The 26,551-nt window shown below is 36.6% G+C and overlaps 3 protein-coding genes and 1 pseudogene across 4 annotated transcripts in view; 1 reads left to right on the forward strand and 3 right to left on the reverse strand.

The window, feature by feature from the left end:
- Positions 1 to 3,590: 3,590 nt before the first annotated feature.
- On the reverse strand, positions 3,591 to 4,410 carry LOC115622025. Its single transcript, XM_030515884.1, has 3 exons — positions 4,390 to 4,410; positions 3,948 to 4,075; positions 3,591 to 3,884 (listed from the first exon to the last, which is right to left on the reverse strand). The coding sequence occupies exons 1-3, from the start codon at positions 4,408 to 4,410 to the stop codon at positions 3,659 to 3,661; spliced, it is 375 nt and encodes a 124-aa protein (XP_030371744.1). The 3' UTR covers positions 3,591 to 3,658.
- A 1,787-nt stretch (positions 4,411 to 6,197) lies between these two features.
- On the reverse strand, positions 6,198 to 6,802 carry LOC115622026 (annotated as a pseudogene).
- A 1,371-nt stretch (positions 6,803 to 8,173) lies between these two features.
- LOC115622027 lies at positions 8,174 to 8,695 on the forward strand. Its single transcript, XM_030515885.1, has 2 exons — positions 8,174 to 8,324; positions 8,400 to 8,695. Exons 1-2 carry the CDS (start codon positions 8,174 to 8,176, stop codon positions 8,693 to 8,695), a joined length of 447 nt encoding a protein of 148 aa, XP_030371745.1.
- A 1,011-nt stretch (positions 8,696 to 9,706) lies between these two features.
- Positions 9,707 to 26,551, reverse strand: part of LOC115620913 (formin-J) — a 59,162-nt gene continuing 42,317 nt past the window's right edge. For both annotated transcript variants that reach the window (XM_030514408.1, XM_030514409.1), the window contains exon 4: positions 9,707 to 11,097. In XM_030514408.1, the coding sequence (XP_030370268.1) occupies positions 10,579 to 11,097 (519 nt within the window). In that variant the 3' untranslated portion in view covers positions 9,707 to 10,578. The remainder of the gene's footprint in view (positions 11,098 to 26,551) is intronic.

Here is a 26,551-nt window from a genome sequence, read left to right on the forward strand (position 1 = left end):
GAATATTTTTTTAAAAACTTTTCACTGACGTCACTACGACACTATAGCAAATAGTTACACAAAACTTTGGCATGATTGTTGACCAAAAATAATTTGGAAATTCTTGCCGCACTCGAACAATAAGGCACTGGCACTTCTATATTACTAAATTACACTCACAACAATATTAACCGTGAATTTTCAATTTTCATTTAGGACTGCCGTCACATAACTCGCATCGTTCAGAGTCGCTCGAGAACTGTCCGCATTATATTCTAATCCAAACTTAGCGGCTTGCCACGGTGGTTGGGCTGAGTGCCTCTCAATATTATTGTTGTTGTGGTTGTTTGTTTAGCCCGCTCTCTGTTTTGGCTGGTCAGTTACCTGTGGCAACAATCAAACTATAAACACAAAAGCCCGGCAACAAACTTGCTTCTAATAAACAATGAACAAAGCTTGTTATGTTGTCAGTATACGAGTATGTATATGTGTATGTGTATGTGACACCTTTGTTGCACGTATTCTACACAAAATGCCGTTAGCATTACAGGCGGCTTTGTTCCTCATTGTTGTCAAGTCTTTGAAACAATCAAATAAATACAAAATACATCAAAGCCCACATACTTGTATTTCTCTTTACAGCAGAATATCGAAGAACTGCAACAAGTTTGTAACAGCTGTAAGCTCCCTGTTAACTTAACATAAAGCTCTAACAGCTGCTGCCAGTCAATAGCACACTGCTATAAAACGCATGTTAAATGTTAACACAAGAACTGGCGGCAAATAATCAGTTTTTAATAATAATTGCTTGTGTTCCGCCTTTCATGGCGAATAAAACATAAAAGCCCAGAGAAGAACAAAAAACCCATGCATCAAGCAATTATAAATTTATTTGGTCATTATTGTGATCATTTATCACAATTAAACGAGGAGGCTTGCTATTTAAACACATATTTCAGCGGGTTAGTTAAAGTTGGATTTTATTTGTTAGAGTCAATAGGGGACCCTAGGGCTCTAGACGAGTTGTGGCCACTTTTTAACCAAAACTGGCTACTTGGCCAGTCTAAGACATGTTTCTTTTGCTAAGAGCCCCATTATCTTCACTGATTCCAAGCCATTTAAATTCGTGCTTAAGTCGAAATGAGCATCTTATAAAGTTGGCTTAATTAACGTGACTAAGAATTAATAATATTGATGCTAAGCCGTCATATGCAAATACGCTAGAAGCATCAAAGCATCGCTCAAATTTTGTTTACTCTTGAACGTTGCACTCGCCACTTCATGACCAAAAAAAACCAAACGGCCTTAAATTACATGCCACATACATGCAAGATGCATGCACTTGAAAAAGCAATATTCAAATGCATATAGACAGATATACTATGTATATGTAGTATAGTATTTATGCTTCGTACACACCCAGCTGTTCTTCAAACTAATGCTGAAATACTTTATGAAAGTTGTGCTCGGCCATCTAGCCGCTGCTTAAATGATTAATAGTTAGCAACTATTAAAAAATAATATATTAACTATCCACAAATCTTAAATTATATAATTGCTTATACATATGTGTTATTTAGATATTATTTAAATGTATACGCTCTTTAAATTCCTTAATTTGAACAGAGATTGCAAACTAATTTGTTTTTAATATCCATGTTGTTTTTATGTTGAGTTTTGATTCGGATACACAAAAACAAAATAAGTGACATTCAAGTTGAAGTTAAAGACAATTTGAAGGTCTAGTATTATTATTTTAAGATTCTTCTAGTAATAATAAAGAATAACATTAGCACCTACCATTTTGTTAACTAATTACTTCCAAGTGTTACAAAAAACTAACCGTCTTAGAGTGGTTATATTTAGCAGAGATATGTCCTAGAAATGTGTTAATTGAAGATCCAATGAAACATCAAGTTTATACGTATATATTGAGGCAAACAAACTGCAATCATGCCTATAGCTTCAACATTTTCAGGTTTGCAATTAATGGGAAATACTCGGCATTTAATTTAAATTCAATTAAAATTCATTTAGTACCTTTTTCTTGGGCGCGCTCGTAACGACATAATTTAATTTAGCTCGGCTAGATGTTAGTTGGAAAGAATGTCACTAACTTTAAAGTAAAGTAGGATTCTCTCTGATTCAAAAATATTGAAATTGATTAGATTTTGAAGGAAGTTTAGAGGCAGTGATCAGGCTTGTGATGATGTTAATTGCGTTAATTGCTCTTATTATATGTTTAGGACATTAGTTAAAGGTACTTTTTGATTCCGAATTCAACTTCAATCTTTAAATCTCAGCTACTCTTATTTTTTAATCAATTAAGGTACCTAACATATTGTTTGTATGGTCTGTGCTAGATTACTGTACATTCTCTCTTACGTCGTCTTAACCTTTGCGTTTTTTATCAACTAAGAATTAGTTTCAATTTACATCTTGTCTAGAAGCACAACTGACTATGCAATCCACAATCGGTGACATGTTGTTGTTGTGTATAAGAATTATAATGACTTTCTCACCTACTCTGGCAGACTGGCTATCAAATTATCCTCCTCTGGTATGTAGATTTAGCTATTTATTAGGATTAATCTATCCTCTTACTTTTCCTTACGCTATGACTTTTAATGTTCAATATCTGTAAAGGTCTCCTAACAAATTTGGCGGTGAATTGCTGACATAACTATTAGTCGCAAATTGCTTAGATTTAAGGTGTTACTATAAAGTTTGTATAGTTTCATTTCCTATATAACGACAGCACATATTTGTCAATCCTAAATAAAGATAACATTAAAAGTTAGGTCTGCTAACGTCTCTGACCATTGCGGAAAAGCAGGCCTCACTGTTTCGACGAAGGTATTGGATATTATTGTAATGATTCTTTTTTATGATTTGCTATTTTTTTTTTAAATTGGAGTTATAATGTCGACAGCCACTTTGTTTGCTGACTAAATAAATAATAAAAAGTAACTATAAACCACTTGCTAAAAACACAAATGAACAAACGAGCTAAAGACGAGGTATCCATTTATTATCGCTCGGTCTTTTAAGAGCTACTCAAAACTAGTATGAGCTACCAACCTGAACAGATTTTGTTTTGGTTGCGTTAGAAAAAACAACCATCAAAATATAAGTTTTATTTAATGCTACTGTATAAATCGTAAACAATTATAAGAACAACGCACTAACTATTTAACGATATTGAATGGACGAAATACTGAAGGTACAAATTGTTGACCACAGAGCCTCCATCCGTATTCATGTTATTAAAGAAATGGCTTTGCTATTAACTTTATTTCAATTACCACACTGCGTTGAAACAAGTTTTGCACAAATATGGTTTTAGATACATTTGAAAAGGCGGTCATAAAAATAAATAAAAATTGTTTTTATTTCATCGAATATGAAACGACTAACAATTTTGAAAGGCCAAAACACTATTACGCAATGAAAAAGTCGTATATCGAGAACGACTAGTTTTCTCGGTAATGAAACATCTCAACTTGATCTTAGGAGGAAACCCACTAAACATGTCTCCAGCTGGTATTTGCCGATAGAATTTTGTACTACATTGAAACCAGTTTCAAGCTATTAACATAATTTTAAAAATGTGTTTTTTAACTATCACTTTTATTTTCAAATGTTGACCAGATATTCAGAAAATGCATTCCTTCACTGTTTAACCAGCAGCGGATTTCAGGGAGCCGGGGCTCAGTTTACGGTTCTTGATTTGATAGCGAGATCGGTAACCATCCTTATCGGCTGTATAGACGGTCATGGTCTCCGTATCTGTTTTCTCATCGTAGCTCGAGTACATGCCCATAACGACCAGCTGTTCGTCCGGGGTGCCCGGATTCATGATCACACCCTTCTCCTCACGTTTGCTGCCATTTGGCTCGCTCTGTCTGCAAATATCAAATTTAATTATAACCCTCTACCAAAGCTTTGCTTCCAGCTCTGATGCTTACTCAAAACTATAGCCATCCTTGGTGGGTGCCTGGTTATAGAACTCCGTCATCAGGGTGGGGAAAATGTAGTCTAAGAAGCCAGCCGAGGTGGTGGCTGCCAAAGCAGCGACTACGGTAGTCAAAAGCAACTGTAAATATTTAAATGTGTACACTTACTATACTTTGTCGAATTGATTATATATTATTGCGACTAGCAGTTGTAATCAAAAAATTAGCTCCAAGTTGTGTAAATAAACACACTTCTATGGCTTTGATCCAACCCGCAACTACTCGTATAGCTGCAGCTGCATTCCAAAGAGCTGTCGATATTTTAATTACTATACTCGTAATATTCAAGTCGGCAGCTGCCAGTCTCCATAATTGTTCACAATTTGCCATTTTATTTTAATTTGATGTGCAGCCACACGCCAGATCTCCACCCTTGCCTTGACCAAGGCCTTACCAATTTTGCGGCAGTCGTCATGTTGATGATGCCAGCTGAAGTTCACAAGCGAGACTGAAACATAAGGTGCGCAGCATCTAGCAGCAAGACTTTGGCGAAGCTAAAGATCTGCAAAGAATCACACGGCAACACCGCCAAGCTCTCCAACTATTGATGAGCATGATCGTCAGTGGGAACGCTTCAATCTTTTATTAAGTTGCTACTATTAACTAAAACCGGTCCCAGGTGCTTTAAGTGTGTTTTGCGCATGCGCATAAACTTTATTTTTGGAGGAAGCTTACACAAAATAACAGAAACTATTTATGCTCGTATGATCGCTCCTGTCCACCAACTTGCTTGAACTGTGGCATAGGTCAAGGGAGTTCCCCGCAAAATGTAATGCTGCTACACGTCTTTACGTATTGAAATCATGTTGGCCTTGATCTTAGAGAAACAAGTAAGGCTAGTAAATCATTTCTTAATGCCCCGAAACAGTTCAGGCATATCGCCTAACATACGCAGCTATTCGCCAAAAGTGTTTGTTTCTATTTTAAAAAAAAAAAAAAGTCAAGCTACCCAACTGGTTTGCTTAATTTGTTGTCACCATTATTTATTAGAAATCATGGTTTATTTTATTTGTGCAGTTTTGTACTTTTAGCAGATGCGTGTGTTTCTTGGACATATAATCATAATTTAATAAACTTGTTGTGTGGGCGTATCTATTGAAGATGACCTTCGCAATCTGTCCCTGTTCATTAACAGGTGCCCCCTGGTACATGAAAACGGCACACATACTATAGAAAGGGATCTAGGGGTGCAAAAAGTTGGAGACGTGCTAAATAAGCAGGCTGCGCAATACATGGAGCGTCTGCGAACCCATGTGAACGTATTAGCAAGGCGCCTGCTGAAACGGCGACGAAAAGGAAGAAGAGTAGTAAGAAGGAGGCTGAAGAGATCACACCCTGCTGATCTTCCCAATAGATTTATTTAATATGAGAATAAATAATTAATAATTAAATGAAATAAATAATTAAATAAGACTAAACTCCTAGTTTAAGCTGTATTTGTATATTTCTATAAGTTTAATTTAAGTTGTTGTAAATAATAACAGTAAAATTAAAGTTTTATCAAAAAAAAAAGGCCCTGTTCATGAAATCTTTGAGGAATTTTTTAATGACTATTTGGTCTGGTACGGGAACTGTGAAAATCCCAAATACTTTCTTAAACATGCCTTCTAAATGAAAAATAGTAATTTCCCATGATTCATCGACATTTTTTTCTTTCCATTAAGCATTTTGCAGATGTTTTTATGAATGAAATTAAATTTATCTGCACGCTTCCATCTACAAATTATGCATTACAATGCATTTTATTTTTGTTTCTCTTTATTTTGTTGAGCATACTTTTAGGCTCAAATTTCAATGAGATGGATGGCGCCAATTAATTAATGCAGATGGCTGCTGAAATAAATAGTAGAGTAACGTGCGGAAGCCTAGAGAAATTACATTGCCAATCAATATATTTGAGCTACCACAGTGGGTCGAAACTCGTTTTAAGCAAATTTGGTCATTTAATAATTGGTTTTAATTTTCATCAAATATGAAGTCGCTAACAGTTTTGAAAGGCCAAACACTTTTACGTAATGAGCAGAACGACTAGTTTTGTTGCCATTTGGTGATAATAGATCATCTCAACTTGATCTTAGGAGCAAACGCACTAAGCATGACATAATCTGAAACATGCTAATATACGTTCAAACCACATCGATTTGTTAAACTACGACTTTTATTTTGAAATGTTGACTAGATTTAAGTGCATTCCATGAATGTTTACCCAGTAGTGGATTTCAGGACACTAGCGGGTAGTTTACGGTTCTTTATTTCATAGCGAGAACGGTAACCATCCTTATCGGCTGTGTATACGGTCATGGACTCAATATCCGTTTTCACATCGTAGCTGGACTACATGCCCATAACGACCAGCTGTTCATCCGGGGTACCTGGATTCATAATCAGACCTTTCTCCTCACGTTTGCTGCCATTTGGCTCGCTCTGTCTGCAAATATCAAATTTAATAATGTAATTCTACCAAAATTATATTAATAAAATTTGTTTAAAACTTTAATTCTTACTCAAAACTGTAGCCATCCTTGGTCGGTGCCTGGTTATAGAACTCCGAAACAAGGGTGGGGACTATGGAGTCCAAGAAGCCAGCCGAGGTGCTGGCTGCTAAAGCAGCGACTACGGTAGTCAAGAGCAACTGTACATAATTGTAATTAATTATTACATATTGGCAGCAACATTTTCAATAAAATAATTTCCAAGTTATGTAAGTAAAAATACTCATAGCTTAATTTGGCTGCAATTTGCCAGAGATCCTTCGTTGCCTTGACCAAAGCCTTTAGGAAACTTACCAATTTTGCAGCAGTCGTCATGTTGATGATGCCAACTGAAGTTTACAAGCAAAACTGAACCATAGGAGTAAGGCGCGCATCACTTAATAGCACGATTTTTGCGAAAAACTGGTCCAAATGCTCTGAACGTCATTTAAGCAAGCGCATTTACTTTTTTTGGCTTTCATAAATTAGCAAAAACTATGGTCGCTCCTGTGCACCAACAAGTATGAATTGACATAGTTGAGGGAATTTTTTCAAACATATGTAATTCAATTTAAATATTTATTTAAATCTCTTATCATTCTATAAAACAATTTTTCATATTGAAATCATTTTAGCAGAGATCTTCAAAAAAACAAGTTAGGCAAGTAAATTATTTCTTAACAATTACACATTAGCATTGTTTTTTTTTTCTTACGTGAATGACTATTGATGAATGAAAAAAATACTATTTTCCATTCATGAAAAAATATTATTTTCCATTCATAGGCATTTTTTGTTAGTTTTATTCTTCCATCAAAAAGTTGCAATGGAATACATTTTATTAATGTTTACATATATTTTGTTGTGCATACTTTTAGGATCGCAGCTTAATCGCTGAAAAGATGGGGAGTGCAACGGTTTTAATATAATGGCTTACATTGCTTACAATGGTCTCAAGAGTCAGCTTTATTGTTTTGCGAGGGCTTTACACTTGATATTCAGGCTTTTTGCAATCTTAATTCAAAATTTCCATTCGAAAAATGGAACGTCTTGCCTGCTATTGATCGACACGGCTGTCATCATTGTTCCTTGCAATTAATTTCAGCTTCCTAAAAGCTTTTACTTCACACACCACAGCGTTGTCTAATTACCTATAACTGCTCAAAACTTGCATATAAGTACATATGGTAATTTTTTCAAAAATAAATACCTGCTATTAATTTCAGACCACAACAGGTGTTATATTATGTATCTTCTATATCTTCTTTGAGGCAATTATATCTTAATATTCTGAATAATCATAACAATTTAACAGCAATATTTTTAAAATTGTTCAAAAGCCAAACAACTGTGCAGCATAAACTCAACAAAACGAGCTTTTTGATTCGTTGCCAACTTTTAATACTGACCAACAGATGGCGTCAAACTATTTTCTTCACTCCCACCCGGATGGCTTAAAATTAATGAACCGCCACAGAAATTAGATTAAATTGCCAAAAAAGAAAATTAAATGAAATCATTAGCATTTAATCACACAACTAATGTGCAAATTCCGTTAACAAAATGTACCTACACTGCCACTCGATTCATCAGTTTTGCGGTTTCCACCTACAACTCAGGAGCTTCGTATCTCCAGTAACCTTACTTGAAATGTCTACCTGGCAGTATTTGGTTTTTATTCTCGGGGCTCTACTCTGCCTGAATAGCATGCCAACGATACACGCAGCTTCTAATGGCACCGATTTTGGCATTATTACTTTTCCGGCTGAGAAGGAGCAATGCACCTGCGCCCTTCTATCCATGTCCTGCACCTGTTGCCAGAGCGTGGTGGTTAATATCATGAACATAACCAGGAGGCGTACGTATTATTTAATGGAATTACCTAATAAGTGAACCAATTAAATGGTTGAGGAACTATTGCACTATTTTGTAGTTTGCATGACTTTCAAGCTATCGATATTGAGCGTCTCTGTTGATGTCACCATCACCCTCGATGGCAACCAAGTTTCCCAGTTCAGCATCAGCGCCAAAAATCCGCCCACCTACTGCATGCCCATGCTCGATCCCACGCCCCTGGCCATGTGCGTCAAGGTGCACGACGTGAAGGTTGTTGGGCTGACAGGCGTCCAGATCTGCTCCACCTTCTACACAAGCTTCGATACGAATCAAATATTCGCTTACGAATTTCCTTGCGTTAAATTAAGCACAAGCGGCGTTGAATTGATGTAAGAATCGGCAACTGAATAAAGTAATACCCAAAGCAGACATTAACACGGTTTCCCAATTTCCTAATTCGAAAATAATAAGAAAATCAGTCCATAAAATGAGGAAAACAGTTTAAAATATCGACTGCTGAAGAAAGTAATAAGAAAACAACAAAAACCAAGAAAAAGGAAAAAATAACTCAAAATGTTATTCTAACAATGAATGCAATTTTCCGCTATAATAATAATGGCCTTAAAAATAAATGTACAGAAATGTCTATTAATGCCTCCGATACGGCAAAGGCTTTAATAGATCTAACAAACTAAAAAGGAAAATAGTAAACAGAGAAGAAAACGTAATTTTAATTCAGAGATAATTTGAATACTTTAGGAGCAAAAAGAGTGAAAGGAGAATCTTAAGCCAAGAGAGAGATTTGATTGCCAGCGCGGCAAGCTATGCGCCGATTTACAGTCGTAAGTGGTCGGAGAGATAACTATAAAGAAAAGTTTTATTGAAATAGAGTTTCAAATGTTAAAACGATTTCTATACTGTTTAAAGCTATAAGCTCTATTGGTTGAACGCTTGAGAAAAGTTGTGAATGTTGTGTGTCTGGATATATCGAGCTGCTATCGATGACGGTCCTGAACTATTTTCTGAAAGCTTGTTTATTCAAAATTTCTCTAAACTTCAGGTACAACTTAATTCGATTCAATAATGAAGCAAAAGTCATTGCTTTGTACCGATAGAATGACTGTTTCACTCGTAGTTTAAAGGACTTGTATAAAAATACATAAATGTGTGGTTTTTCGAGTTCAGATCAAATCTGATCAGATGATAAGTATGTTATTATCTAATAGAATTGAATAGTTGTAGATACCACATACCCACAGCTGTTAGGCTAGTTCATTGACTCTTTTTTCAATTTTTTAAGTTTACTCTCTCAACTTATCATTGAAATCGACAACACTTGAAGCTGTAGGTACGTACTTACCTTGCAAAATACTTAATTTATAACTTCCCATTGAAACCACATGATTTGTCAATTTCGTTTAAGTGTGTTTATTTGTTTCTCGTATATATTAAAGTTGCAGCAAGCTTAGTATAGAATTATAGTGCAAATGCTATGTACAGGATTGATTGCAAGTCATAGCAGCTGGTGGCTTAGCTCTAGCGACAATAGTATGTTTATAGTTTGAGAAAGAACTGCTGCAGCAGTTGTGGTTAAAATGTACGATTGTATGTATTTATGCAGATATTATATAGGTATTGCCATCAAAGAACATATAAATACGTGGCTAAAATAACGCAAACACGGGTTAAACAAATAATGTCAAATAAAATAAAATAAAATGAGCGAATGCTCAGCCTAACTACTACTGAGCACACCAGCTTATACAATAAATTTATATAGAGCAGTAGACGCAGTACCTGAAACTGAAGCGTCTAACCTAAGACCCGTTATGCCTGAACCCCTTAGGCAGCGCTTACAAAAACGCTCGCCCAAAAAACAATTTACAAAACTTACAAACTGAAGATCACACAAAGGACTGCTAAACTTAAGACTACAACTTGTTCTTAACTCTGAAGCTGAAGCTGCGGCTCGGATCGCGATCGCTATTGAAAAGATCGTTATTATAGAGTTTAGACTGATTGATTGATTGATTGATTGATAGATAGATAGATATTCTAATAGCTAGACTAACTACGGATGGTGCATGTGGCCAACGATGCAGTTGCGCCCCAACAGTTCAGAAATACCAATACGCTCCAACACAAACTTCCCGCCCGAGCTTCTGAGCTCATCAAATGCTGCCCGCTGGCGACGATGACGACGACGACGGCACATCGCCCACAATCGCCTTGCACATGACCATCCTGACTCCGGCTAGGAAGTCCGTTAGGTAACATCATGTGGGTCGTGGCGGTGCCGTCGGTTTGCGTGCCGTACTTATAACACCGGTAGCAATTGCCGAAGGTGGTGGCGGTGGCGCGCTGCGCATGCGTGGCACGGGCTTGACCTCCGACACCAGAGGCTGCTGTTGCTGTGGCTTGACCGCAACTGGTTGGCGTTGGTGCTGCTGCTGCTGCTGTGGTGGTGGTGGTGGCTGTTGCTGTTTTGGAATCGTTTCGTTGGACAGTTTTGGTTGTGTCGTTATTACTTTTGGTATGGTGCCCAGACGCTTGACCGGCTCTGCCGTCTCCGCCGTCTCAGCGCCTCCGCCATCGGAGGACACAGAGTCGTAGGATGAGGGCGTTGGCGAATGATGTCTTCTATTGCCCTGCTCATCAACATCGTCTTCATCGTCCACATCATCATCGTCCTCATCCATTTCCTGCTCCTCAATCATTGTTCGAAATTCCTGTATCGAATCATTTAGCGCCCACAATTGTGACAGCAATGAGAGATCCAATTGACGCAGGCCGTACTGCAAATAAAGAAAGGAAAGCGGATGAGAGGGAGTGCGTGAGTGAGTGAGAAAGTTCAAAATACATATTACAAGCCACACGCAGAGCACTTATTAATATTTATATGTGCTTTATAGGTTCTTGATATCGTCATCATCGTCGTCAGCGTCATGTCGCCTGCCACCAACGCAAATTGTCAGGCACAACTTTCAAAAACCAAGGCAAACCAAAACCGTAAGCCAAGACCGCCAACGAAATGTTTATTGTATGTAGCTGCACATGGTTGTTTCAGTTGTTGTTGTTGCTGCTGCGGTTGGCGTTGATTGACAGCGCCACCCAACGACTTGAGCGGTGCTCTTGCTTAGCAACGTCGACGACGATTGATAGCTGTTTGTTTTTATAAGTGTGTGTGTGTGTGTGTGTACTCGTATTAATGCCACACCCCGTTAGGCCATTGCCACTATAACAATTGTCAGATCAATGGCCAGTGTGTAACCAGAGTAGATGTACGTAGTATAAGCACTTTTTACGCAATTCCATTAGTTTTCAAAACATTTCAGCACCATTCTTTCCAATTTTTAATTTATGAGTTACAGATTTTTTCTAGTTTTTCTATAAGTTTGGATGATAATTTGCTTGATTAAGATGGAATCGTAATTCGGTATGAGCTTGCTACTCGATGAGTCAATGAGAGCTATAGGAACCCGGAAAAAATAGCAGCATATTCTTCCACTTGAATAGACAGACATAGCTATATCGTCTTGTCTTGTCATCCTGATCAACAATTTATATTTTGGGACTCTACTACTCCCCTTTTTGTATGCTATAAGTATATGTGTTTACCCTTCAGATGATATAAAAAGTTTAGAGCACATTCACAGAAGTGTCTAAATTTATCTTCATCTTACGACATTTTTAATACATATATTTCAGTCTATAATAATAGCCTCCGATAAAAAATAATAACTTATAAGAATTAAATTATAAATCCTACAATAAAATTATAATGAATTCCTGAAGCCCAATGACATTATAAGTAGCACGTACTTTACTTTATTGAAACTTAATTAATAAATTAAGTTTTACCCCAACTCTGTCCTTGCATCTCATATATTCCCCACAAATTAAGAACAATTTAACCAAGCTTCTTCGATATTACTATTATTATATTATTAAATAAAGTAGTAGTTGTATGGTTGACAGATTCCACGCTTAGTGTGCTCTACGTTTTTTATGCTTTCTGAAGAGGAGCTTGTGAATATTGTTTAAGTGATTTTGGGAATGCCAAGAAGGACTAAATTTTCTAGCAGAACAAATCGCAGGAAATATCTAAATCAACTTTAACTGAATCCAAGTAATCTATTCTACTATTACGGGACGTAAAAAATCTTTTAAAAAAAGAAGTGAATTAAATGAAGAATTAAATTACATTGCAAATTAAATTAAATGAAAAATTTTACGAATTAAAGAAGTAAATGAATTCAAGAAATAAATGTATCACTATTATAAGCTTTATTCATATTAGTTTCAAAATTGCATTCTATTGCATTTAATTTCCCCAACAAATGTCCAACAAAATCTTTTAAAAGAATGAAGTGAATTACTATAAATTAGAATTAAATTAATTAAAAATTAAATTTAACGAAGAATTTAAAGAAATAAAGAAGTAAATGAATAAGTTTCTCTGCTCTTTTAAGTACACCTTCCGTACTCAAACCTTAACTCTCATTCAACTAAGTAGATTGATTTCTGATTAATTGACCGCATGGAAATATTTGAAGTCAACTTGTCAATCCCATTCATATTTAGATTTTGAATAATGCACTGTAGAGATTCGCTCCCCATCAGTCATCATTAATAACAGCTGCTATCGTATTTGGCTTGCATTTGGCATTTAATACATAGTTCAGCGACATTTGCAACAATGCCTTGGGGAAGGTGGGCGGCGAGAGGAGCGCGATTAGCATGCAGCATTTGAAGATACACTAATCTGTACAGTTCAGTTCATACCGCAAAAAGGCATTAGGTAACTTGACAACACAGAGTGCGGCGTGATGTTGTTGGCTAGAAAGAAACGTTAGCCATCATTTGGCCACACATTCAACGTGGCCGACTAGCAGTCGGCAGTAAGCAGCATGCCCGTTCGGTATGCAGCCAGCCAGTCAGCCAGCCAGCCAGCTATCCATCCATCTATATGGATTTTGTTTGCCTTGGCCTGTTTTGAGCTGACAAAGCTTGTGGTCAAAATGAAAGTTCCCGAGTCTCTCAGTTGCCTCTGACGGTTGTCAGCTGCCGCCTGCCGCTGTCGAGTAGGAAGGAAAAATCTCATTTGTCAATTAATATCGCCGCATAATATCTGGCGAAAAGAAAGAAAGAAAAGCAGCACACAACTTTCTGCTGCATATGTATGCAGCGACTTTGGCAAATCCGTTCCAACTTGCGCCCCTCCTACTAACTGGGCTGCTAATACGCGCCGGCGCTGTCGGCTCTCTGGCAATCTCGCAATCTGATAGGTGGCTATGTGGTTACTGCAAACCGCCAACACACACACTCACACACACACACACACTATTACGAGGGCAACTCCATAAAGTTCGTGAAACATTTGCATAAAAATATGAAGATGGAGAAACTTTTTAAAGAACAACTGGATTGATACGGCTTCTTAAAATGTGAAATACTTTTAAATAAAGTGTATATGAGAAAGAATAAACAGATATATAACAAGAAGAATAACACCGAATAATTTAACTTTACAGAATAACGAGTCAGGATTGGCAATTCCGTTGTAAAGTACTTCGCCTAATTACACATATGTAGCACATGTAAATAAAAATACATAATATGTATGGTGCCACATGAAGTTTATCACCAAAGAAGCAGCCTACATAGCCACGCCTCTACTCTTTAATCTTACATAAAAAACCCAAATTGAACAAAGTATGCCAAACAAATTATATGGTTTTGCATAATGATGTAAGGTTGAGTGCAATAAAGTTAGTAACGACATTAATAGTTTCATCTAACATATCCACCGGCTATCTGCACTTGAGACGGGTGATATGAAGATCATTTGTAAGACGAAATAAATAACTTTTCAGGCAGGGAGTTGCAAATAGGCTTTACTTTACAAGGGTTAGCCGCATCACACGTACATACTCGTATTTCAAAAATGTTGTAGGAAGTGAAAACAAATTTGTTCAGCTTAATATGTGTTATTGGGGCAATAATTAGATTGACAATTATTTATAAGCTGGAATACAATTATTTAAATTAGATATGAATTATATATACTTATATTACATATTTAATACATTAGAAACAACAAAGTAGTTCCATTTAGTCACCAATTAAAAACTTTATCAAATCAAATTTTCCTTTATCTATGCTTCAAAACATAGAAAAACAAAACAATCTACAAGTATGCTTCAAATATGAAATTGATATTTTTGATTTTGACAGTATACAAGTATTTCACTGTCAGCTGCAATAAAAATTATTTTATTGAAAGCCATAGCATCTCTATTGCCAAGAATCTTTTTCTTGTACCCAGCCAATAAGCTTGTAGCCTTTACATCACCATTCTTTATGTCCCAAAAACTGAAACAGACATCCATCAGCAATTTATCAGCCACATTTGTAAGCCTTCGCATTAGACACACAACACTGTCACAGCATCTTCTACTGAGTATCATGAGAGGACAATTTTGTTTGCAAATACAGACCCTACAAACCAGAAATATGTCCAATGTGTTACAATTATAAGTGTCCCTAATGGCTCTAGCAACTAGTATTATTTTTGTATATACTATAATAATAGATATTAGATATTTGTAATATTGTTTTTAGTAAATAATAACTACCTCGTCCTTAAACATAAGCTGATTGATTACTTTGCAGATTTAAATAAACATTTTGTATACAACATCAATTTGTTCATAAAGAGAAAATATTGACAGCAGCAACATTTAAATTTAAGAATTGAATGAAATAAAGAATTAAATAAAATTAAGAATAATAAATTTTGTATGTAATAGATTTAAAAAAATTACCGACATATATAAACTCTTCTTACTAACAAAAAATAGTTTCATACATTTAAACCAACTTTATTTTTCGAGCAGCCCTCATTGTTAGCTGGTCCGCTTTGGCAACCGAGCTAAGCGGCAGATGTCTAAGAGACTGACTATCAAGCTGACTGACTAACTAGCCGGCCTGCCATTTCACATTTAATCCTTGCGACTGAGCCTGATATGACATATCAGGTGTGCTCAAATGGGCAACCTTTGAAGTAGTCCAGTCGATGGCGCGACTCAAAAATGTTCTCGATCCGAGCAACGCGGCTTTGCTTTGATTAGCACTCGAACTTAACTTGTTTTGCATCCACGGCTGCTTAATTTGCACATTTTCCCATTTGTAGGCCCACACAAGACAGGCAGTCGGGCGCGAATGCTATTAACACAATTCAAGCGCTAACACCCACATTCAGATCGCCCCATTCAGTCAGTCAGTAAGTCAGTCAGTCTGTCATTAAGTTCATGTGTGCTGTGTGCTTCGTATCGCAAGAGTATGTTAATGCGCGCTTAATTGGCATTAGTGGAAAAGCTGGCAAATGGCAAGTGCAGCAACTTGTTGTTACACCCACCCAACATCGATTGCCCATGATTGCCCATATCTGCCTTTCCAGTTGCCACAATTTGCCAATACAACACATTTTCCATATAGTATTTCCGCATTGTTTTTCGTCTCAAGCCAAACCAATTGCAGCAGAAAGTCAGGCAGGCAGGCAGGCAGGTAGACAGACTACATGAAAACCATTAGCAATCCCGGCCAAAGCAGTAAAGAACATTCTGAATTGTTCAGTTCGCTATAAAAAGCTATAAAAACACACACTCACACACACGCATCGCACACCGTTATGAGAGCTGCATATTGATAAATTGAAGGCAACAAACTTTTGCCTGGCCACGTAAAGTCTGTTTGCGGAAGAACAGCGTTTGGGTCGAACAGAAACAGAACTTTACGGCTTCTGTGTCGTGAAAATATGGAAATTGAAAAGAAAACCATAAGCAACGGTAGACAACCATAGACAAGATAAACAAAGACAAGTGCAACAAAACGGAAAACAAACAAATGAAAAATTTTAATTCAGTTAAGGTTCTACCTATATATTTTATTTTATTAATAGATAATATATTGTATGCATTGTAAAGCTATTGTTTCTATTAAAAGGCTCTGTAGTACACTACTCATACCCCTAATACTCGATACCAATATTTCTTCCCGATAATTTCTTACCCTCTTAACAATTGCAGATGAAGAGGCAGGCAATATTTTAGACAATTTAAAAGAATTAAAGTCATTTATAGTAAGTCATTGTTTATAATAATAGGCTATATTCTACTAATATACTAAATAGTTATTACTCGATTCTAAAATACTTCTACTCGATACTACGCCATCCACACATCTGCTGAAGTGTTAGTTCATAGTGCCATCGATTTGAGCGAAGGATAGTTAGTTTTCTGGAAAAGTTTAGTGAATAGAATTTTCAGACAGAATTGTAATTATTGTTGAGACAAACTTTATTGCAGGTAAAATAAATTCATTCTTTAAATTCGATTCTTTGCAATAGCCTTAAATGTCTACAGATTAAATAAAATTTAGTTACGTTAAAATATGTTTGGTTCGGTTCGAATAAGATATGTTAATTTAGGTAATTGATATGACAAATCAAAATAGAGACAAGTTGCTGCAATCACTGTTGAACATAGTTGTAAAGGTAGCTGAAATTTGACCAAAAATAAATTGACCGGGCTTAAAAAGAGTGATGCATCGTTCTACGATCGAAAATCATAGTGCCCTTTCGTGAAGCGCATAATCAAGCGACTCCAATTGTGCAGTTGATTGTGCGAACAGCAATCAACTAAGAAAATGTATCGCAGTGCACGCAATGCTTGCCTTCTTCATCATGTGCTTCTACTTCTTCATCTTCAGCATTTGCGTATCTTCGGAAGTAAAGCGTGCGGCTGATGAGATGCGTTGGCAGGCAGGCAGCATAGATAAAGATAGGCGGAGTGGAGTGGCGTGGAGAGCAGAGACTGATGCTTTAAAAGTCATTAATGCAAATTTGCAAGACACAGACATGCATGCTGATAGCCAGTGCAGATAGAAGAACAAGAAAACGTAACTTTTGCTGCTGTCTTCATTGTCTTTATATCACCGCTGGCCAGATGTGCGATGGCTTCGCTTGATTAAATGAAATTATCAGTATAACAGAGTTTGCGTGCGACTGTCTCCAGTTTGAAATGTAATTCTGTTTTGCATGTTTATCGAACATTATCCATTTATGATGCAATTGTAATTGCACATATTACGTATACGCAGTGGAGCGCAATGTTTTATGTTGCAAGCATAAATCAAGGCGCCTGGTCTCTATGTATATGATTGTTATTACAAAACATCAGCTCTCTAATATCACGACTATTTAATTAACACTACTTTGATGTCTGGGCAATATGAAATAAATAAACAGTGATATGCATATAATCTGTTATTGCAGTAATTGTATGTATTCGAACAAAAAAATAATAATATTTTCATTTTTAGTTTTAAATTAAAAAATAAAGTTAACTGTTTTCTCTTTATCTTTATACTTCCCTTATTGGAGTTTGAAAATAATTAAATTCTCAATTTAAAATACACGAGTTTTCAATAACTTGGCTTTAACAATTTAAAACTATCTTCGTGTTATGAACCGATATTTCCTAAATTGTATTAATTAGGCTAATTTTTGTTTATACTGATTCCTTATTTCAACTAGAATGCATTATTTTCTCGTGACCACTTAAATTCATTTTTGTAACATTTGACCCCTAAGTGGGAGAAATTTTGGTAATCTTGTTTTTCGTTGTCTTTGACAGCAATATTTAATATTCCCACATTGGAAATGATTGTCAGGCCCGGTGCCAACGAAAGAAGTCAATAAACAGTTAAAATAGCAACCAGTTCGGTTTAAGACCAGATCGTATGTTGATTCCAAACTAAATATAAGCATAAAAATATCGAAATATATGTATATTCAATTGTCCATTAATTACCTTAAACACAAACTAAAGAATCAGTAAGGGCCATTATCATTTCAGTTGCCCCTAAGAAATTTATTATCTCTGCATTGGTGCTGCAAAAATATTCATTTTACAAGTTTTTCCCTTTTTGGGCAGAAAGAGCTTATTTTTTGGGAGGGAAAATTGTTTCCATTCCGCTTGTTATTATAAATATATACAGTGGGAATGTGTTCACATTTACAGCATTCTTCCTTCATAAACTCGGCAAACCTGATCTCTTCTGTACATAAATTGATTTCTCTTTCTACCACCAACATTTGTTTTGCTTTTGATTGACTACATAATTTAGCTGCCATAGGGAATATCCGTATTCACTTGCATTATTTTTAAGTTAAGATTCTCGAATGTACATATTATAGCTTTGAATATGCCAAGGCATCCTCTTCATTAGTTCCTTTCTGTAAAGTGGAAATAAAAACTGTCATGCCTGCAATTAAGCCATAACTTATGGTGCATTTAACTGAAGGGCTGTTGTAAAAATCATCTAATGCACATCGTAAAATGCGCACAAACGACCAATCGATGCCAGCTAAAATTTAATTAGCAAATATAAGTATATATACCAAGGCCCTGAAAGCACATTTCATTAGACGTTTCTAGTTGTTTGACTTAAAATGGTTTAAAATATGCATGCATATATATAGTATGTATATGTATGTGTGCTCATAGGCCTGTATAATAAACGCGCCGAAGCCCTAAAAGTATCGCAGCGATAGGCATATGCGCCACGGATGCCTGCAGTGGCAATAAACGGCAATGAACTGCACAAAATGCCGATGTCGATGCCGATGTCGACTTCTCTGCGACAGAACTTTTTACCATGTATTATGCAGCAGCGGCATCTTGTATTTTTAGCAGCACAAAGGCATGGGCATGGCTATGGTTATGGGCTGCAGGCTATGGACTATGGGCCCGGCCCAGCGTCTTAGCCGCGCCGGCATCACTTCAAAAAACATTTGTGCGTTGAGGCGTGAACTTTGCGACCGCGAATCGCGAGCGCTGCAAATGCGGAAGCGCCTCCCTAGAGATGCAAACGGCCCCTTTTGTTAGCCATTGTCAACGTTGGAATGTTATTGTTGCTGTTGTTGTAAATGTTGTTATGGCACTGCCGGCTTTTTCCGTAACTTAATTTAGCAAGCTCGCCATTTTTAGTGTTGTTGTTGTTGTCGATTTTGACACCTGCAGCAGCACAGATCGCTTTGTTGCACTTCAGCGTGTTGTAAACAGATTTTCCACGACCTTGATAGAGAATGTACACGAACTATCCTATACCTACTACTATTCTCTGATAATGAAATACCCATACGAACATAATTTCCTAGCAATTCGAAGTGAATGCACTAAATAGAGATCTGGACTACAACTAAGACAGAAGTAAAGAAATTTGTTTCGTAACAGACTAACATAACTAATAACAGAGGAACAATAACAGATAAACAATACGAGAAGGGCAGCAACAGAGGGACAATAGCAGAGTCAGAACAACAATACGAGTAACAGAGGATCAACAGCTCAGTGACAACAACACAGGGGAAATAAAAGCAGAAGAATAATAACAGAGGGACAACAGAAGAAGAATAATAACAGAGGGACAACAGCAGAAGAATAATAACAGAGGAACGACAACGATCAGTTCAAAGTTAGTGATTGTTAAGGCCAGTGTTAGAAAGAACCTCAATTTATCCTCATCAGTTAATTACATTTTAAAATTGTGACAAAAAATATTTAATACTACAAAATCATTTAATCAAATAACCCGTTTTATTACCTTTGTCTTGCATTCCAAAGCACAATTTTTGATTGGAATAACATATTTATAAAAATTTGTTTCAATTAGCAAAAGACATTTTAATTATCAAGTAACCGACCAGTTCTGCAACCAAATTTGAAATGTGTTTGTCATTCTATCTTATATAATAGATACATAGAAATCAAAAGTTTAAATAAAGACAAAACCAGTTGTTGGCTGAAGCGCAACAACGGCAATTGTTGATGTTTGCCTTATTTATTTACTTTTCATTTTGTGGCTGGAAAGTTTTGCGAAAGTCCAAAAATGTTCAGTACTTTTAAAAACAATGTACATAAATATTTGTATGCACATAAAAAGCGCACCTTCTACGCTCCAGGCCAATATAACAAAAGCAGCAACAACAATGATGGCGGCGACAACGATAATAAAAACAACAACTGCGACATTTCGATGGCCCCAGAACATTGTCGCCAGCTTTGGAATTTTTTGCACTTGTCGTTTCTCTTTACTTTTCATGTATTGTGCTTATATTTTTATATGTTCGCATATTTATTGCTTTTTGCATTTCATTTCATGGTACGTAGAGTACTGCGGGCCAACCGACCACTCATACAATATATACATATATATATATGTGTGTGTGTATGGGGCGTGTGTGGCATTCTAAGCAAGTGCCGATAGACGACGAGATCGAGGGACGGACTGACACTCCTTAAGGCTTGGGCAGCACGTACAGCACAGCAGCGCTGTCTGATAAAATGTCACAGATAGTATTCTATATAGTGGTGGCATAGAGACTCGCTCGCCCATAACTGTTTATCTAACGGTGTCATAAATTTGCATATTGGTGCGAAATACAAGAAGCAGGTGAGCGAGTGGCTAAGCCCAAGGCTGAAGTTCTTAAGCCGTTGCATACTTAAGATCTGTGGCACGATTTACTTGCCACAAAATGTGCCACCTACCCCCCACTTGGTGTCGTTTGCCCTTTCAGGCAAAAGCACGCAATAAATATTGCGCAAAGCCGGAAAATTGCGTGCAGCCTGCTGCATCATCCCCTTCCAGTCCGCTCTCTCCACAGTTGCAACTAGTTTTTCACACACACGCACATACCAGTCTCCAGTTGCCCACCAGACTTGCCTGAGGGGCCTTCCAACAAACAGTAGCCAAAAAAAAAGAAGAAATATACTAGTGCTGACCAAATGCGGACTGTGTGTGCACATAAATAAAACACTTGGACAGCTCTCGAAACTTGCGCAGCGTCGCCTGCAATGCGAATTATTATGTAACAAACAAATACAAATACATTTCTTGCTTCACACACACAAACATCCTCATAGACACACTGATTGATAAGCTAAACAAACAAAAAGACAATACAACAGGCTGCTTCAACAAAAACAACCATAAGAGCAGCCATGTAGCACAAATATGTAATACGCAACATAAAGTATGTTTATGCGGAGGAAAAACAAAAGCCTGAGTACTTGTATTAATGGCAAACATTTCTTAATCAATGCATTTGTTTAGAGAATTACCTACAATTGAATAAAGTCTGTCTGGAATGTGTGTAAAATTCGATACGCAAGTATTTCTCAACCTTTTTCGATGCAAAAATGGAAGAAATTGAAGAAAAGGCCTCATTAATTGACTCTGTTTAGATTAATTGAAATATTTTGTGCATAATAAATATAAATAAATACTTATCTACCTTATAGTAGTAATACACTTTGGCTTCACAGTTTCAGTTTTAAGCAATGCTTTGCTCGCTGATTCTTTTTTAAAGTCGAGCTTAGCTCGTATGCGTTGAATAACTTGACCATTCATGGCATGGCTATTATTATGTGAATTGCCATACCAATGCGTTATGCTGTTTATATTGATAATACGCATAAACCAGTTGGTAGAATAATGCGCTTTAATTGGCTTTGGAGTTGGTTCGATAGCTTTATGTAGACGATAGAAAAGACGGGGTTGTGTCGCTTCTCGGGCAAAGAAATTATCTTCAATCTGATTATTTTCCATTAATTTGTAATGCAATTGTGGATTACTATATATTGCATAGTTTTGCCCATTTTTAATTTTGTGAGCCATTCTATACAAAAACAACAATTTCGGCATTCTAATTAATACCTTCAATAAATTATCTCAAAACATTTACTTCTCCAGAGACAGGAAACCGCTCTTTACTGGCAATAAAGGAGCCACCAATCGAAACTAAGAAATAAAACTAAATCCTCAAGCAGTCCCCTCCAGATATTCTAATATACACTCTCGGGTAGCAATCTCACATATTTCAGGCGTAGGAACGTTGTGAAATAAAAAATAAATTTTAGTACCTTTGCGTGAGTGCTGAGAGCAAAAACCTGGGAAGCATTTTACGGGCCATATACAATAAACAGCACATAAAAGTTTTAAGTATAGCATAGTGTAGCAAAACTTATATACTTATGAGTGTTGTGTGTTGCACATGTGTTGAAATATTGTTGTTTCTAACACCTCGACAGCAGATGCAACAACATAAGCTCCAGTGTTGCGGCTGTTGCTGGTCCCACGAGCATTAAAAATAATGCAACCCCCAAATGCAAACTATCTGCAACATTTATTTATTAGCAAAGAAAGCAACCACAAACAACCAACATATTTGTCACTGCTTGATTTATCAGCCATAATGTTGTGGCCGCTAGGCAGAAAAGCAATGCCGAATGGCAATTTTTATACAAAAATATTGCTAAACTGATTTTGCAAGACCACCCCACCCCCCTCTACTACTACCTCCAGGCACTATCCTATTCCGCCCCTTCTCGCATTCTGCTCAATGAAAGAGCGCGCTTTCCACCAGCTTTTCCAAGCCTCCAAGGCAAATGAAGTGTTCCGCAGTGTGTATGTTAATTTATATTTTTATGTACATTTGTACCAATGTCTGTGCCCCCATCGTATGTTGCGCTGTTGTACACGTTATGTTGTTGTTGTTGTTGTGGTTGTTGTAGTCGACGCTGCCCCCATTTGCCTTTTGCCATTTTCTAATTGTACAAACGCCCCAGAAGCGCAGGCCCCCAAACAACAACAGCTCCGTACTCGAAGACAATCGCATTTCGGCATCGATGGTGACTGCGCCGGAGACTGCGATGCCGACTGCGTTGCATGCGCGCGCTAATTTTGTAATTTGTGTGCAACTGTCAACGCGATGCCGCAACGTGCAACGTGCAGCGTGCAGCGGGTGCCAAACTTTCACTTGCGCGCAAGGCGGCGGCTACAACAACGAAGACACCACACGTTCACAGCAATATTGCCATTGTAACCACCAATTTGCACTGAGAGAAATGTATGGCTAAATTCATTTCATGCTCCAATTCTTAGCTTTGTCTCTAAAATACATTTTTTTTAAGTTTCAGATATATGACTTAGTTTGAGTTAGAAGAACATTAAAAATTAAATTATTAGATAACATTCAATTTCTATGTTGCTAGAAATACTAGGAAAGCTGCACGTAATATATGGCTCTTGACCTTTTTCCTAATCAAATTCTAGGCATAAGAGTAAACTGGCCGATTTTATAATTCACACTCCCATATAGAAGACAGACGCACACATTCAATTGATACTTGCAACAAGAAGAAAAGAAAAGTGAAAGTAAGGCCTATTTCTATATATTTTCCAATTTGCGAATATTGAAAATATTATTGATTGATTGTCTTATTAAAAAAAAAAATTTTTTTTTAATTTTTCAGCAGTAAGGTGTTTTGCACAAATTTGAACTCGAAATTATCTTTAAATCGCTCCCTTTTGCTGCAAAGCCTTGAAAAGTATAGGTAGAGTTCAAATATGTTTCAATCACTTGGAATTTAGAAACGGGACTATACATTTGTTGAATCGATCTGAATTTGATTTTTGTGGCCTTTGCGGAGTACATATTGTTGCTCTTGGAAATGTCGATCTTTAATGTGGTTTAGTTTCTTGAATAGTAAAATTAAAAATTAGACCGGGGCAGGCTAAATTTATTTTATCTTTGGAAGGTAAAATTATGGAAAATAAGGTTACTTGGTGGTGCTTTTCTTGTACCTGTAAACACGCACAATATGTTGGGACACAAAAGTCCATAAAGAGTAGCTTTGTCTTGTATTTTTATTCGATAAGGCTTTCATCTTAATGGTTATTAAATTCAATTTTTTGAGACGTGATGAAATATTTTCGTTCAATTGTTATTCATAACAAAATATATTGTTAAACTGAATTTAAGTGGCCGAATCAAGAATGATCAGTTAAAATACAACTCAGTTGTGTTTCATGATTCAGAATTCAAATAGCATCAGACCTTTAATGTTTTTCGCTCAGTGCAAACGGTACAGGCTTTTGGCCAACAACAATAGCCGCTGCCTTCATTGCCTTTACACTTCCTTTGCCACCATTTTGATCGCTGCATCGTTTGGCTCTTCAGCGCGCGCTTCATTTTTCGGCTTAGTTGTTTGTTTCTTTATTTGTTCGTTTGTTCATTTGTTACTTACTCTGCAGTTGCCGATTTCCAAGCTGATTACACATATTGAGTCTGCAAGCGCAACTCTCGACTGCCTCTGAGCTCCAGCTAGTTTGCATGTCAGTGGGCTGTTAATTTCGACCATTTGCTGCTGTCACTTTGGATCGCATTTGCGCTCATGGGATATTCAGATGCAGTTTTTATTAATTTTATATTATGCTTTTAGCTGGCAGCAACAGTTTTTCATGTTTGGCCGCCATCAGTTAAATGTTTCGTCTATTGCGCGTATCATGGTTAATGCTTTATTTTATGGCCGATTTGCCGCAGCACTTGATGACACATAAACAATTCGCGTTTGCCAATTGGGCCACACCTCTGGCCAAACTTCATGCCGTATTTACCACATTCTGACTAACGCTATAGTCACCAGCTAGTCTAAGGCTAAAATCCAACTAGTTAGACTAAAAAGCCCAAGTCATTTGCATTCGAAAGCCATCATCATATATTTTATGACTTTATTGCGTTAGTCGCATACTACTCAGTATAGTATATGTTTGTGTTTGTACTAAATCGAGCACATTTATTTCAATATTCCAACACACAACAGATACTATTTATGGCGAACTGCAAGCGGAACTTGGCTTCGCTGAGTTGCGCACACAATTAGCCACACAGCGTGAATTTTTGTTTGCCAAGAAACAACTGCACAGTAGGGGAGTCAAGGGGCAGGGTGCGGCAGCTCTGTATTGTTCAATCCCCAATATGCAATTGGTAACTTCTTTGGCATACTCGTATGTTAACCTTCGCAAGACAAAAAAAGTACATACTCGTACATACTTATGTATACGTACTTTTGAATTAATATATGAATAAACTTCTTATGGACAAATAACGAGGCCTTGCCTCATTAAGGCTATCAGTTGCAACAACAAAGCTTACAAGACGCAGCACAAAGGCCAAATTGCACTCCAACCTCAAGCAGCATTTGCTACAAAGCTGACATTTGGCAAAGCCTAAATCAAACAATAACACATAAAGTAACATTTGAAGAAATATATATATAGGTATATTTTGTTTATAAATCCCAAAGCAAATCGCAGCAGGCCACCAGTCGCCATATTGTTTGCTTTTGCGGAACGGAAGGCAAAACGAAATCAAAATAAAGCAAAAATAATACCACAGTCAAAAACTGAGCAAAAGAGCAAACAAATTGTATTTGAGTTGAGCGCAAAGTCTGGCCAAGACAGTCAAACAGTGGCGTGGCTGGTCAAAGGGGTAATGAAACGATAACAGAATGTACATACTTGTATATATGGAATTGAATTGAATCGAACAAACATACAAATATTTGATACATAAAGAGGTAAATTTGTAAACATTATTTGTACAACTCAGTATTGTAAACAATTTATTTTTAAAGTAATCTTATTGATTTCCGAAAATTTTATATGAGACGAGCTTATCAGTACATTTAATAATTCTTTTTTTAATAGGTGGGCAAAACATAAGGTTGGTCAGCGCTGTAGGATATTTTTTGACTCAAAGGCATTCCAAATGTAAGTTTCAAATGCCTTGCAATCCAGCGTGCCAAAGTTCATTCAACAAAAACACTCAGTTAAAAAAAAACTACTATCAATTAAAAAAAAAAAATAAAAAAAACCATCGCTGTTTCTATAACCGAAGAAATAAGAAATGGTTTTAGAGAGAGAGAGAGGAAGATAAAAGAATTGGCTGCTGCAGGTTTCAGACGTAATATGGGAGTAAAATTGTTTCGCTAATAACTTTTCTTAAAATATACCGAGTTAGATAATATTTGAAGTAGAGATGGGTAGGAGATGGTTCCCACTGCCTGTTATATGGGAATACTTTGCGCAAACTTCATGAAAATTAATTTTTATCTGTTGGTTACAGAGAACAATTATAAACACCATCATCTCATCACTTTTATCCTTTTAAATAATAGAATGGTGTAATAATTTGTAGAAATAATGATATAATTACTGAATACATTTTAGAGGTGTCTAAAGCTACGAATTGTTTCCTAAAGGAGCCTTTTTTAAATTCAAAATCACTCCCATTCTGCTGCCTGTTAATCAGAAGTTCAGTCAGTATTCTGAGCTAGTAAG

The sequence above is a fragment of the Scaptodrosophila lebanonensis genome, unplaced genomic scaffold (genome assembly GCF_003285725.1).
Source record: "Scaptodrosophila lebanonensis strain 11010-0011.00,11010-0021.00 unplaced genomic scaffold, SlebRS2 tig00000024-arrow-pilon, whole genome shotgun sequence".
In the NCBI taxonomy this organism is placed as follows: Eukaryota; Metazoa; Arthropoda; class Insecta; order Diptera; family Drosophilidae; genus Scaptodrosophila; species Scaptodrosophila lebanonensis.